At 37.2% G+C, this 15,232-nt stretch overlaps 1 protein-coding gene across 2 annotated transcripts; it reads left to right on the top strand.

The window, feature by feature from the left end:
- Nucleotides 1-231: 231 nt before the first annotated feature.
- Nucleotides 232-15,041, top strand: tefa (TEF transcription factor, PAR bZIP family member a). 2 transcript variants are annotated; one of them, XM_088323211.1, is made up of 4 exons: nt 232-481; nt 6,422-6,757; nt 8,742-8,962; nt 12,584-15,041. In XM_088323211.1, the coding sequence occupies exons 1-4, from the start codon at nt 403-405 to the stop codon at nt 12,797-12,799; spliced, it is 852 nt and encodes a 283-aa protein (XP_088179337.1). In that variant the 5' UTR covers nt 232-402; the 3' UTR covers nt 12,800-15,041. The 2 variants fall into 2 exon arrangements, with proteins under 2 accessions (XP_088179337.1, XP_088179336.1); XM_088323210.1 differs by lacking the exon at nt 232-481 and adding an exon at nt 4,483-4,786.
- Nucleotides 15,042-15,232: the final 191 nt, after the last annotated feature.

The following is a 15,232-nucleotide window of genomic DNA, read 5'->3' on the forward strand; positions in this document are numbered from 1 at the left end:
AAAAAAATACAGTGTGCTCGTTTAATTCAGTAAAGAAGTTGCATTGAGAATGATTTACGCAACCGGACCAGTTTTCTTTTTTTCTCTCCTTAAGTAACACAGACGCCCCATTATAATTGGCAGTTCGGAGTTGATTGGCAGGCGCTTGGATCAATTGGAGGCGGGTGCGACTGCTATGCAAGAGGAATGAGGAAGCCAATTGGCCCCAAGTGACCTTGGGCGGTCCTTGTTAGGTAACGCGTAGAATGCGACAGAAGTTACGGCACTATTTTTTTTTTGTTATTTGTTCCTGGAGAACTTTGTTCGGCTGTCATTGTCAAGTGGATGTCTTACCTTCTTTTCATCTATTAGTTTTAAAATTGCTTTTTCATTTTTGGGGGTGGGTTGCATCGGGCTGCAAACATGACTACTGCAGAAATCCCGGAGATATTAAGATCTTTTCTGGAATCTCCTTTTTCTTTACCGAACTTTGACACATACGGTAAGTAAGGACAAACACGTTTTATGGACGTTAAATTGCTGCAAAAGTTACTTACCTGCAAAAGTTGTTACAGCCATCAAATATACCCGTTCCAACTCATTTGGCGAATTGTCACTTGGGGCCCCGATGTTTTTAGTCTTTTTTTTTTTTAATCGCTTCGCGAACATGTGACAGTTGCGTGTGCTCAACGTGGAACAAAACTATTTTGCACTTGTACACAAGAGGGCGCTATTAACTGCACTATGAACACACTTCAAATACCTCGGTACTCTACCATAATCGGTTTGAGTTCGTTAATCGAATAGTAAATTGTTCGAGTACTGAAACATTACGCTTTCAAAAACACCCCAAAATACGAATAAAATGTGTACCTAAACAAAAATGGTCATTTAGATGTGTAGATATTTTTGGAATGAAATACCACTTCGTTCTGATGTATTGCTGTACTTCAAATCTTATATTTTAAAATGGAGTACATTCAACACATTGGCGAAACTTCATTTGTGTACAGATCGTTTTTCTTTTACAGGTACCAAGTTTTTCTTCTGCTGACAATTTTTTTTGCTCTGTCTATATTTACCTTTTAAGTACAAAGTTAGATTGTTTAACAGTATGGGCGGGACCTCCGAAAAAGACAAGAATGCTTACGAGTTTTGCTGGTTGTTTTTTTTTAAAGTTATCTTTATACTTAATTCTGATAAAGTAGTCATTTTTAGAGGTAGGTTGTGTCGTTTGAGGTGTCCTTAGAGAAGATATTTAATTAACAACTTTTCGAGTATGTGTCATCAATACCCAACTAAATTTAAAGAACATTGAGTTCTTTTTTTTTTTTATCTTTTACCCTGGAGAGATGTCATACTGGTGATTATTTTTAATTCTAGGGTCCGACAGCTTTCACTGGTTTACCCCTGCCGCATCATACAGGTGCCCTGCCCATCCCATAGAACTTGCCCAAACATCCCACTATCTTTTTACAACACCTCTCCACTCATTCCTATCACCAACAATAGCTCTTGCTTTCACTAGATTTAGACCTCTTTCCTGCAGTGCACTTATAACACCATCCACGTCAATCGCGGCCTTCCTCTTGGTCTCCTTCCATTGACTTCTGCTCTGTAGATCCTCTTCAACATTCGCTCCTCATCCATCCTCTCCACGTGTCCAAACCAACCGCGTACTCTCTTATACTTTCAAATACAGTCCAAATGCTGACCCAACGTCCCCCAAAAAACGAAAAAGGACAAGTTTATTTGAGTGCATTAAAAAGTTTCACATACTTGCACATGCTACAAAATGAACTGCAGTGAGGATTTCAGCCTGTACAATAGAAGATAAAGATAAAATTAGCAATTATGTTAGATATTTGGCATTTTTACTTGAACGTATTCATCACTTTTTATTTTACGGTGTAGACTCTTTCTACAACTACAAACTTGTTTTTAATATGTACATGTTACTTTTGCACCTCCATGCTACATCTTTATGTATGTTTTTGTCAGTGGCGGGCCGTGCGGTTGACACTTAGGCCTTCAGCTCCAGTCTGATTTACTGACGTGTTATTTGAAACTAACCAGCTATATGAGCTCTTGAAAGTGGAATTTTCTATTTGATTTAGGAATATTTGGGTGGAGTAGAGATGATTTGGGCCCTGTGCTCTGCTACGCGACTCGTTCCCTGGGTCCACTCAGGAAGGACGGGGGGATACGTGAAGGGCCCTGTGCCTCGTAAAGTTTGTCTTTTGTATCAAAATCTAAGTTAAACAAGACTGTATAAACAGAGACAAAAAAGATAAATGACAAGATAGATTTTTTTTGTTTTTGTTTGGGTCAGCAAAGGAGAAGTTTGTCGTGACCTAAACGTAATGATTTATATCTTAGGCCCAACCGACTCCAAATTTCGGCTCCTGCTTAAGATCTTACTTGCGTTTGACCGTTTGTTGAAGGCTTCCTCGTTTCCAAATTGTGTGACCTTTCGCTTCTAAATCAACACAACAGTATATTTCCTTATGCTGGTTGGTCTCTTCTGTTGGCGTGATAGCTTTGGTTAATTATAGCACCCTAGCCAATCATAATATGTGAAAACAGTGATGTTAACCAACACTAGCAGCCGTTGAGAAGCTAACTCGGAATCGTATTGGCCAAAGCAACCCCTTATCGAAGACTGATGTTACAGTAGCGGGCCTTCAGAATTGATTGTGAAGACTTCTGAGTAGATTTCTGAGCCTAGTAACAACTACATACTGAAGCAGCGCAATCAAGGACAAGCAACGAAAAGAAACTGACAATTTGGAATTATTAAAAGATTATTAGGTATTGATGGACAAAATATAATAAACATCAAACGATTCAGATTTTTTTTTAGGCCGGCAGAGAAGGCCTTGCATGTCTTGACGGCCCACCATTGTTTTTTGTGTACCTTTTTATATTTTAAAGCGTTTTGCTCGTTCTTTGTAATTTGATCATATTGCATCATACTGTTAGCTGGTCTTAATTACAGTCTCATGTTCTATTACAGACTCTTGAATAGATTTGTTTTACATTATTCCCTGAGCAGGTTTTACACACTTTGAACAAAGTAGTATAGTGGAATCTAAACCGAAATATTTTTAATAGTAAAATTTGCTAGTTAAGGTCAGTGGGGGGTGTGGGGTCCTTTAAAAATGTAATTAATAATAAACTGTTTTGTTTAGAACTTGTTTTAACTTATTATGACCTTGTAGCAAAAGAAAAAGAGTCACAGTGACAAAGGCAAAATTTGAGAAAAACCCCCTCCCTTCCCATTTCCAACATTTGTTTATCCTTTGGATTTTATGGTATGTCAGTCTAGGCTTAAGTAATTTAGTTGTCTTGCTCCTAGTTCAAAGTTGGTCCCAATCACAGTATCGAATTAATATTTCAAAGTTTCTATTTGTCCTTCTTATTGTCATGTTTATTTTTGTATTAAGTTTTTATTAGATTACACTGTCTCCTCCATAGAGGACACAATTGCCAGAATTAAAATCATCCTTATTTTCATTGATAACAACCCAACAAGATTGGATATGAGACTCTGGTAAAACATGTTACAACGTGAAAGAAATAATATTAGGTTAAATGACACTAAGGCACATCGAATGGGGGGATAGTGTTCAGCACCTTGTGCGGAGGTCCAGGGTTCAATTCCAATTACAGCAGCCGCCCCGTGCAGAGTTAGCATGTTCTCCCCGTATGTGCGTCGGTTTCCTCTGAGCATACGGATTTACTCCCTCACCCCAAAAACATGCATCGCAGGTCAATTGAAAAGTCAAAATAGTCCCTAAGTTTGGGGAAATGAGGTGTCAGTCTCCGTGTGCCCTGAGAGTACAGGGTGTCCCCGGCCCACTGCCAAAGATAACTGGGATGGGCTCCAGCACCCAAGTAATAAGCGGTGCAGAAAATGGATAAATAGATAACACTTAATGTATACAAGGTAGTGCTTGTAGACTGGCCCAAGTTTTAAGTGCATCAAAACAGTTCAATGGCACAAGCAGGGACACATTTTAAAAAATAATAGTAGTGATATAAAATCCGAATACTTTATTTCGTTTACGGGTACTCTTATGTTGTGAAAAATGGCACGATTTGACCTTGAGCGCCTTTGTCGTCGTGAGTCAGGGCGCCATTAGTATGTGTTTTGGACTGCAGCACGTGTTCTTCAGCGTGACTCGTGTATCCTGTTCCACTTATCATAAAATGATAATAATAGCGTTGCTTATAGTGTTCTAAATGTTCAGGCTTGTGTATTTAAATGAAAAATATGTACGAAAACCATTACATGAGCGCGTCAAAAATAAAATGAGTTTCGACAATGTATTTTCCTCGTGACTTATTTTTTCCGCAATATATAAGTCGGTCAACCAATGACAGATCGGATTCATGATATAACGTCTCCGATTGGCTCTTCGGACTAGCCCGCCCAAATCGAAGAGTCGCTCATCAAAATTAATGAGCCTTTAACCAATCAGCGAAGGGGAAAGGGCGTGGTTTTATTTGCATCCGCCTCGTTTTGTTTTGGAAGTGGAGCTGATGTAGTCGACGGAACCGACATTTGCTTAAAACCTTTCCGAACTTTCGATTCGTTAAACTGTTTGTATCTGAGCAGAAGTCGCAAAAAAGAGTATTTCCTTATTATTTCTCGACGCGAGTGAAATACGTCAAGGGGGGAAAATGTCCGTGGAACCTATTGTCATCACGTTGGAAACGGCTGTCGGGCCCACGGTTTCGTTCCCAGGGGTTCTGAAGAAAGTCATGGAAATGCCTCCGCCGAATATTCTGGCCGGGGATGATGGTAAGGGACCGTGACAAATGAAAACAACAAAACCGGTCTACTTCACCAAAACAATAGAAGAAAAAAATATTATCGCAAAATGAATATAAATGTCGTAAACGTGGTAGAACCCGCATAAACATGTTATAAATAAATGATCCACATAGCCTGAATTCTGTTGGCGCGCGCCGCTTGATGTAGGACACGATGTACAGTACATGTGCTAGTGCAATCTCTTTGCGATGCAGTATTTGAATAAAAGCCTACCTTTTTATTTGCACAATTTTGTTAAATGGTGTTCACAGTTCGAACTCCCTTGTCAAGGTATATTTTGGGTTGTTTTTCTAAATATATGAATATGAACTGCATTTATACAGCGCTTTTCAAGTCAAAGTCCCAAAGCGCTTTACAGTGTGCTTCACATTTCCCAATAGCTGCCTTGTATTGCAGCCATGCAAGACGCTAACCTGCTTATTGGGGGTATTAGGGGTTCAGTGTCTTACCCAAGGACACTTCGACATGTAACATGGACAAGCCGGGATTTGAACTGGGATCCCTTGATCCCAAGACGAGCGCTCTACCTCCTGAGCTACCAAGTTCCTCTTGGGCAAAACGGGGAGCATTTACTTTAGCCAATGAAAAAACGAACAGAACAGTCTTTATCATCATTGATTACAACTTAGTGTAAATTGTCATACCTGTAAACTTCAGCCAATTGCTTCCTTTAATAATGATTGAAATTCCCCCCATTAAGCAAAAACAAACCTTATAAACCTAACGGCACCTATTTACTCACAGCAAGACGGACCCGTAGAGTAAAAACAAAGATAATGAACAACACAAACAATTCTGTCAGCATCTCTTAGTTTTCCTCCCGTTGGTAGTAAATTTAGCGTTGCTTATTATACATAGCAGTATTTTAAAAAAAGAAAACCCGTACAAAATGTGTAATACGGCATACACTATTTGAAATGACCAAAAATGTATAAAATATGGGGAAAACCTATAAATTGACAGGTCTGCATTGTTTACTAGATTACTAGTGGCACTCAGGATAGACATATAACAAAAGGTTAAAAGTTAAAATTAAGATTTAAAAAGAAAAATGTCATACAAATCAAGTGAAATTTCTAGCCTTTTATTGTTTTAATATTCCTGATTTCAGCTTACATCCATTCTAGTATACCTTTTCTCATATTTTGAGTAGGGATACTTACGTTTACGCCATAATAAATGTTTTACAAAAAATACAGTATTGTATCAATACCTTGTAAAGTCTTTGGGTAGCACACAAGATTTTGAACTAAATAAATGAAGTAAAAAAACATTGTAGGACGTTGTTCAGTCAATTGCATCTGAATTTTCATTATGCAACAAACCAATAGCAGACCAGTATTATTTACGATGTGGACCAATTCTAGACAGGCATCTTAGGGACATTATTATACATACTCACAAATATAAAGTTCCTGGCCACACAAAATAAAGTATTGTTTATTTTCTGTAGTGGGGAAAGTGGCGATAAGAGGGGCTGAATAAAACATCTTATACCATACTGTAAAAACATTCTAAGGCGAGGATGCCGTATACCAGGCTTCTGCTGTATTTGAAAAGGTCGAATTCTGAGTTTTCACATCTTCAATATTTTCCTGCTAGATACTGACAAGGAAAAGTTGGGACTTGACGATGACTCTGACCTCAGCGGAGGTGGCAGCGAGTTCAACCCGTCTGCCGCCCTCACCCCCGCCATTTGGGATAAGACCATCCCTTACGATGGCGAGAACTTCCATCTGGAGTACATGGACTTGGAGGAGTTCCTCTTGGAGAACGGCATCTCCACTTCGACCGAGGAGGACGCCAAGTCGGGGAAAGCGGCGGACAAGCCTGCTGAAACCGTGTCTCTGCTGCCCATCGACGAGCTTGTCAAGTGCGAGCGAGAAGTTGTGATCATCACCAACAGCGAGACGGACATCACCTGCGACGTCACGGCAGGTGAATGCAATAGGATTATGGAAAGCATTATGACAAAACATATATAACTTTAATTGATTTTAAGGCAACAGTTAAGTAACTGTTACTTTCAAAATGAAAACATTCACAAAGATTTACGATTAGTTTTCAGCAACCTAAACTCCGGCCAGGAACTGTCAGCTGCGGAAAAAGCTGTCCAGAGTTGCTCTTCAGTGGTGCCCTGTCATTTCAGGCTGTAAAGGGATCTGTGAACTGTGAATCTTTTAAAAAAAATGCTCCTTCTAATAATTAGTACTAAATAACTTAACAATTTCTCTGTCAAAATCAAGTAATTAGTTGTTATCTTAAAGAACTGGCAAAAAATACAGATAATCTCACCAATCCTCAGATTCGATACTCCATAAATACAGATGATCATGATTTATCGATTTTAATGTAAATAGACTTTTTAAATTCAAGTAATCTGTACAGATTTACTTTCTATATCAAGGAAAACGTGAAAAAGTTATCTATCTATTCATCTACCCTGGTCATATCCCTCGAGAGGGGTGACCGACAGCAAGACAAACACATACAGAAACAAAGAAAATAAAAAAGCGAAAAAGTAGCAAAAAACACACACAAAAATTTTTGGACCATGGCCAACCCAAATGCCCAAACACCCAAACAAGTTAAGCACCTCAGCACCCAAGTCGGTCGTGCTTTCGTCCCTCCAGATGAAACGGGACACAAGAAAGCGGCCATGTCACTCGGGTCATGGTAACACAAGACACTCTTCCGTTCAACAGCAGGGCCCGACAGCTTTCACTGGTTTACCCCTGCCGCATCTTACGGGTACCCTGCCCATCCCTTAGAACACGTCCAAACATACCACTATCCTTTTACAACACCTCTCCACTCATTCCTATCACCATCAAGAGCTCAAGCTTTCACCATATTTAGACCTCTTTGTGAAAAAGTTACTCTAAGGAAATCAATTACTTTTAAATTACGTAATCTTTAAAGTAAGTTATTTTTCAATCAGTAAATACTTTTCAAAAGAAGTAATTTGTAAAGTGAGTTACTTTTAAAATCCAGAAACTATATATATATAACCGTTTATGTAAAATAATTTGAAAAATAAAGTTATTTTTTAAAATGTATGTCATCAGGAAATTACATTTAAAATCACGTCAAGTAAGTTGCTTTTTAACTCAACACATTGCCAATGTAACAGTTATATCAAGCAATCAGTAAAATATCTATTATTAATGCCAAATACTTGAAGAGTAACTGAATTACTTTCAATAATCAAGTAATCAGAAAATACTTTTTGAATCAATAAATCGGTAAAGTCAGATATGGGTAATATAATTGGGTAGGTAATCTCTAAGGAAATAACTGTTGGTGTCAAATTATTTTAAAATTAACTTAGTTATAGGTCATAGGTGATTTACATTTAACATCCAGTCATCTGTAACGTAATTTAAAAATACAGTCATTGGTAAAGTAATAAAACATTTAAATGCAATAAATCAGTATAGTCATTACTGTTAATATCAAGTAATTAAAAAAGAAACAACGTTACTTTCAAAAATCGAGTAATCAGGAAAGTAAGTTACTTTTAAAATCAAGTGATATGTAAATATTTACTTTAAATGTAAAATATTTGGGAAAATATATAATCAGGTATCAGTACACTAAGTTACTTTTAAATCAAATAATCCATAAAGTAAGGTATTTATTACAAGCAAGTTACTATAAAATGATAATTACAATCACTTAATAAATAGTCACTGTGAGCTTCAATTAATTGATAAAAGAACAAACATTCTTTAAATTGGTAATGAATAAATTAATTTTAAAATCACTGTAATTGTGAATTAACTAGGTTACTTTTTTAGGATTTTGTCATTATTATTTCGGATTTTTTTTCTCACAATAGTAAACATGTTGTTTGCAGTTACAACAAACCACTTATCTTTTTTTTCTTATTTTTCCTTCCACTCTTATCTTGTGTCCTCAGAAGTGACAACAGACACAGAGAGGGCGAGCCCCACCCTCGAAGACCCCGAAGAGATCCAGGTGGACGTCAACTACGATCCGGACCCCACAGACCTCGTCCTCTCCAGCGTCCCGGGGGGCGAACTCTTCGATCCCCGCAAGCACAGGTTCACCGACGAAGATCTCAAGCCTCAGCCAATGATCAAGAAGGCCAAGAAAGTTTTCGTGCCCGATGAACAGAAGGTGGGCGAGCCCGTCAGTTTCAGAATTCATCATGTAGCTCAGTTACAGGGAATGGTACAAATGCCCTCACTCTCACTGCCGCGACCCAGGTTCGATTCTCGTTGTATACAATGCTTTGCAAGTATGGTCAGCGATGTGTTTCGATTGATCAATCATTGCACAAATATGGTGATACATCGTAAAACCTCATGTAGTAACACACACACATAAATGCTGTATGTATTTTTTGTGGTATCTAAGATGCACCAGATTATAAGGCCCATTTTTAAATTTCTGGCCAATTTATTTGGGTTTTCTAATTGCGCCTTGTAGACCGGATAATACTGTACATTTTCTATTATTATATGCCTTAAAAGTGGTATCGGTTTAAAAGCCATTTTTATTTTAATAAAAATTTGATTTTAATTTTTTCCCCCAAAATTTTATGAGAAATATAATGTATTTTTGACGCACACCCCTAGTCAAATACAACACACATTTAAACATTTGATATTAATTTGCTTTTTTTTTTTTCACTTTTTTTGTAGAAAAATAAAACACATTTTTAGGCCTTTTTTAAATTTTACCAGGTAAATAAGTATATATATATATATTTATATATATACACACATATATTTCTCAAATTATTTTTCCAGTTTCCTAAATGGGCAATCCGAATTTCTCATTTCTAGTTTTTTTTTTACTTTTATTTTTGTATAAATATTTTTAACTTTTTAGTCAAAAAAAAATCTTAGGAGGACGTAGTCTTCTTTTTAATTTACCGGATTAGACATTTAAATGACATTTTCCTATAAAATAAGTGCAAAGAATATATATATATGTAGTTATACAATTTTTAATTGTTATTTGTCCTAAAACCCACATATAGGAATTTATTTTTTACCACAAAATCCCGAATTAAAAGTAAATGTAAACAATATAATACAAGGATAAAAACAGGATAATGAAAAATATACAATTTAATGATAAATTATTAATGCAAATAATTTTTAACGTTTTTAAATTGAACACATTTTGAAAATATTTTGGAGAATACACTCAAGTTCTGAAAAAGGAGATTAAGAACATAATCAAAAGGATCTACCTTCTGGAGAATTTAAACCTTTTTATTATTATTTTTGCCACGTACACAGTCTAACACTTACTCCATTTATTGTGGCCACTTGATACTCGACAGAATGTGTGCTGTCCAATTATTATGGTGCCAAAGCCATTGCTAGGCTCAAATAATAACTGTGAAAAGGATTTTAGATGTTAACCCGCCAAATGAAAACATTTAAAAGGTGCAAAGCGGTGAAGGCAGTAGATAAACCGTTTTGTATTCTCATGGTGACTCGGCAGTTCTATCATGTCATTGAGTGCTTCTTTGTTGACTTGAATTCGGCCACTGGAGACAGGAGAAAGATTTCACCCGAGAATGCGGCTTAAAAGGAAATGGTCTTTAGAGGAGTAGAGTTGCAGTATTCAAACAAACTGGCCATTTATTGTTCTGTCTTCAAATTGTTTGAATGGACGTTCGTTCGAGAATACTGTTTTATGACTATATAAATCAAATGTGTGGTGCCCCCTATAGGGCAGTCTGCCCTGTGTGTGTTGTTGTTAGACGGATATAGTAAAGGACACCATGAGAACGTTAAAGGGGGAAGTGTGGGTATTGATTCTATATGAAAGATCAGAGGCGTGTTCAGGAGAGTGATCAGACATGTAGTCTCTTGATAATCGCTTGCCGCGCACTGCTGAACGTTTTGTAATCGCTCACTGTGATTGCCTTACTGATCCAAAATGGCCGACGACAGTACAATGGATTTCGTTCTACAGCTTGCTTTGAGCGAGTTGGCTGATATGAGCGACAGTTCGCATATTGACACAGTTAAGGTTATCCTAAACGCAGTGGAAGGGTCATACCTGTCTTGCATTGTTCACAAACATTACCAGGCAATGTAAGACGATATATTACATCGCCAACAGCACTCGTCAGGGTGAGATCCTCCATCTTCTGCACTGTCGACGCCATGTTGGAAATCAAAGTAAGCGGTCTTTCTCCCGTGATTACTCGGGCACGCGAGCGCTCAATAATCACTGGCCGTTCAGAAGCTAGCGATAGCTCGCGATAGCAATCACTCACTCTCCTGAACACGCCTCTGGTATGTGCGTTTTTATCCCAGGTGTCACCAGCGGTGTATGCATGCTGTCTTCTTTTTGTGTGCAATACTTCTCAAATAAATATAAGCAGAAAACTTTAATAATGATTGTAAAAATATGCTACCTAACCAATGTCGCCATCTTAAATGGTCACGAGACTCCCTGGGGACTGATGATGACATCAATGGTTAACGGTCAATTATGAGTCGATTGATTTTTAAAGATGAGCCCCGATTGGTCGTGATTTTGAGGCCAGAAAATCTGGGGAATCGTTTTCAATGAGATTTGTGACAAAATGGCTAAAAACTCTTGGCTGCATAACTTGTAAAATTAGGACTGGGCAATTAATTGAATTAATTTTGAATTAATGACTTTGTCAGATAAAACTTTAACAATTTGAATTGACATTTTTTTATTCTCACCAGCCATCAATGCTAAATTTTTATTTAAGCGGATTTTGGACTTATTTTTGTTTGAACACTTTGTATAAAATGTTTTTTTAAGTTTTTAAAGGCACACTGTGTATAATGTGTATACTTATAAACTTGTTAGTGGTAAAACAAAACTTATTGATTTTAATTCTAATGAGGAAAATACAGACACTAACATAACGCTTTTTAAAAATACTCTTAGGCCTACATATTTGTATTTAATTGACATAACATGAGCCTCACCTAGAGAACCTGACATATTTGCCATTTTGCTGCTACGGATACCCAAAAGCCTCAATAAGCGGGGCAAAAAAATTAGATAAAAATAGTGTGTTTTGGTCACTTTGAGTCTCCATAGTTTGTATTCTTTCCTGTGCCTATTAGCCCTCGTTTTGGGTGCAAGACACAATACATCTAGTGGTCAAATAAAACGCACTGTCCTTTTAACTTCCTAAGACTTGAGCTTGTTTAATGTGCAACTATGTGCCAGATCTTAGGTTGAAGAAGCTGGACAGAATTTTGAAGTTTTTTAGTCCTGGCTTCCATCTCATGGCTTATGTCCTTCTTGCAGCCTCTGTCAGCTTGTTCATGATGTACATGCAAGTACATGCATTTCTTAAATGTGCTTGAATAAACGACTCTTTTTTCATTTTGGGGGGGTTTAGTTTGGCATTGGACTTTCACCATTTTCATGCTGCACTAACAAATACAAAAGGAAAAAAAACGTGGGGACGAGCATGGAGCAACACTCTAGAACTACCCCCACACGCATTCCTCTTACTTGTATGTGTACTGCCCCGAACAGCTTTGCTAAAAATAAGATAAAAGCAGATAGGCGCGGTGTAAATTTAAGCATAGGGGCTCTTTAAACTCATTTGGGAATCGTTTACTAGAATTTAATAGAGAAAATATTCAAATTTTACATTTTTAAGGCAACCTCAAACAATGCACCCCACCTCCGCCGCAGTGCTCGGCCGTAGTAAAAATTAATCATGACGTCTGTTGTCGTCATTGGTACAAATATAGCCTTTTTTGTGCTTCGTTCCAGGACGAGAAGTACTGGCAGAGGCGAAAGAAGAACAACGTGGCAGCAAAGCGTTCTCGGGATGCTCGCCGGTTAAAGGAAAACCAGATCACGGTTCGAGCCGCGTTCCTGGAACGCGAGAACTCTGCGCTGAGAACGGAAGTGGCCGACCTGCGCAAGGAATGCGGCAAATTCAAGAACATTGTGGGCAACTACGAGGCCAAATTCGGAAAATTGTAGGGAAAAAAGATACAAAGGTAGCAAGAAGGGTCCATTGAACCTTTTTTCGATGGTCTCTTACGCACACATTCACAGACGCAGATTGCCCAATCACATCAAGGAGAGGAGTCTTGTTCTATGGTCGACTAGTTTTTATCACTATCAATCAAGTCATGTATATTTGTGACGCCCTTAATCACAAGGAGCCTCAAAGGGCTGCACAGACTACCTTTGAAACATCAGGCAGAACAAAATATGGTGGAGGTTGTTCTATACTTTTAACATAATCATATTTTATTATGTCTTTATTAGGAATGCATGATTATTTTCGGACTGATGTTTATCAGACAGTTACAATCAAAATGTCATACATAACGAAAATAACCCCCTAATAATTAAATTGTCTACTTTTTTTTTAGTTTTTACCAGTGCTTTACAAAGTTATTGTTGTAGTAAATGTAAATAAACATTGAGGTACACAACAAAAATAACAATGTATTTGTATGCTTCCCTTTTTTTAGGGATCGTTTTTTTTCCTATTATTTCATAATATTTTGCGTTTTATCTTTTTAAAACACTGCAGAAAATTGGCAAAGAAATTTAGCTTCGTTTTTCTTAATTTTTCTCATTTTACTTTGTGAACCCAAATGTATTTATATATCACTTTTCAGACACTGTAATGCAACTGTATAAAACATTCAATGTACAGTAACTCTAGCACTTAAGTCACCCCCCTCCCTTCTGCAAAATACTGATATTTTAGTTTTTTCGCTCTAAAATCTTGATTTTATCATATATTTGAACATTTAAAAGTTAAAAACAAGAAAAAATGACCATACTCAAAGCAGGCAAAATTAATATGACAATTTTGCTAGTTATAGTTTTTTCGGGTGGAAACATATGTTGGCCCGGAGAGGGATGGGCTCCACCAGGCTGTACTGGTCCAAGACACACCACAGGAAATGGTGCCCCTAGTGGTTAAGGGATGCGATTAACCAACTATCTTAGCAATAAATACTTATGAGGGAACCAACAACAAAAATGATCTTGTCACATCAAGTGTATTTTCTCATTTTAGATAATATAATTAAAAATAAATTAAAATGAGAAAAATCTCCCAATATAAGAATTTCTCATAGATCAACGGGTCACCGACGTGGTGCTCTTGAGCACCAAGTAGCTCACAAACTAATTCTGATAATAACTCTCCAGTCAAGGGTCATTGTGAATTTCTATGGAATGGGATTTCTAACTGGCATGATGTTTTAGTGATTGCCTGAGCCTATTTCAATCCTGCGTCTAATAATTATGGTCTGGTAATAACATAGTAATAACACAATGAGCTACTTAAGAAAAACATAAAACCGGTAGCCCTTTGCGTTAATCGACTTCAAAACGGTTGGTGATTCTTATGTAAAATGTGAAAGCATATATATAGCCAAGGGATATTGTTTTGGTTATCGGTAGGAAAAAAGTTATCACGCATCCCTAAATATTACCGTTTTTAACCGTTACAACAATAAGTGATAGTTGCATAGATCAATGTTTTGCTCGCATAGTAATAAGATTACTCCAGGTTTGCTTCTTCTTATTTTTCCAAATTTATATTCAGGGAACTCCCTTCTCCTAACTATGTCCTTCTTTCTCATTTCTGTCCACGTGTCGGAATCGTGACTTGTAAAAAAATAAATAACTCCGTCGATGCACGTCTTGTAAATAGCAGTTGTCTGTCTCACTCGCTCCGCTGTCTCACTTCCAGTAAGAGGAGAAATCTGGTTTTAGGAAATCTGTTTTGCATGGATGCAATAGGTTTAGAAATAGGTTTTATTTTTCCTTCTTCAAAACCATCCCTTTGTGCTTCCTTCCATTGTTACCTTAGAAACAAGTTTCAACCATTTTCGTACCTCTTTGTGGTCAAGATTTCTCAGCCGTACTCAAATCAGCAAGCAAGGAATGTTACACGTTTGCGGTGTAAGGAATTTTGTGGACATACCTCGATAATATCAAAACACTTCCAGCCTTATTCAAATCCAAGTGCACGGTTATCTCTGGTGCACAGAAAATATTGTCAGGTGAACTCGGAAAATGGGCTTCTTGACCCATTTGGAGCAGTTCTCGTGCTTTCTGCTTCAGTTCAGATTGCATATCTGCCTTCTTTCTATAACTTTGTGTTGTTTTTAAACTTTCATCTTTGTAAATGTAATGTTCTTTTCAGTGTGGTTATAATGTATGTATATTATGTATAAATAAAGCTTTGTTCAGATTTGTGATTTTGTGCTTTAAACATGAAACTATAGTACAGTAGGACCCTGGAGTATGACAGTAATGTGTTCTGGGGTGGAGGTTATAAGGTGAAATTGGTGTATATTGGGGGATAGAAACCCATGTTAATGCATTCTGATAAAACCTTTAAAAATTTAAAATAATAGTATATGGAAAATACAATTTATGTGC

This window comes from Urocampus carinirostris, chromosome 19 (assembly GCF_059441175.1).
Source record: "Urocampus carinirostris isolate Australia breed hairy pipefish chromosome 19, RoL_Ucar_1.0, whole genome shotgun sequence".
Classification (NCBI taxonomy): domain Eukaryota; kingdom Metazoa; phylum Chordata; class Actinopteri; order Syngnathiformes; family Syngnathidae; genus Urocampus; species Urocampus carinirostris.

What these genes read in the sequence shown, in the direction of transcription:
- tefa (XM_088323210.1), top strand. Translation starts at nt 4,666, where the DNA reads ATGTCCGTGGAACCTATTGTCATCACGTTGGAAACGGCTGTCGGGCCC. An exon ending in TATTCTGGCCGGGGATGATG is followed by an intron (nt 4,787 to 6,421) that starts GTAAGGGACCGT and finishes TTTTCCTGCTAG; the next exon opens with ATACTGACAAGGAAAAGTTG. An exon ending in CACCTGCGACGTCACGGCAG is followed by an intron (nt 6,758 to 8,741) that starts GTGAATGCAATA and finishes TTGTGTCCTCAG; the next exon opens with AAGTGACAACAGACACAGAG.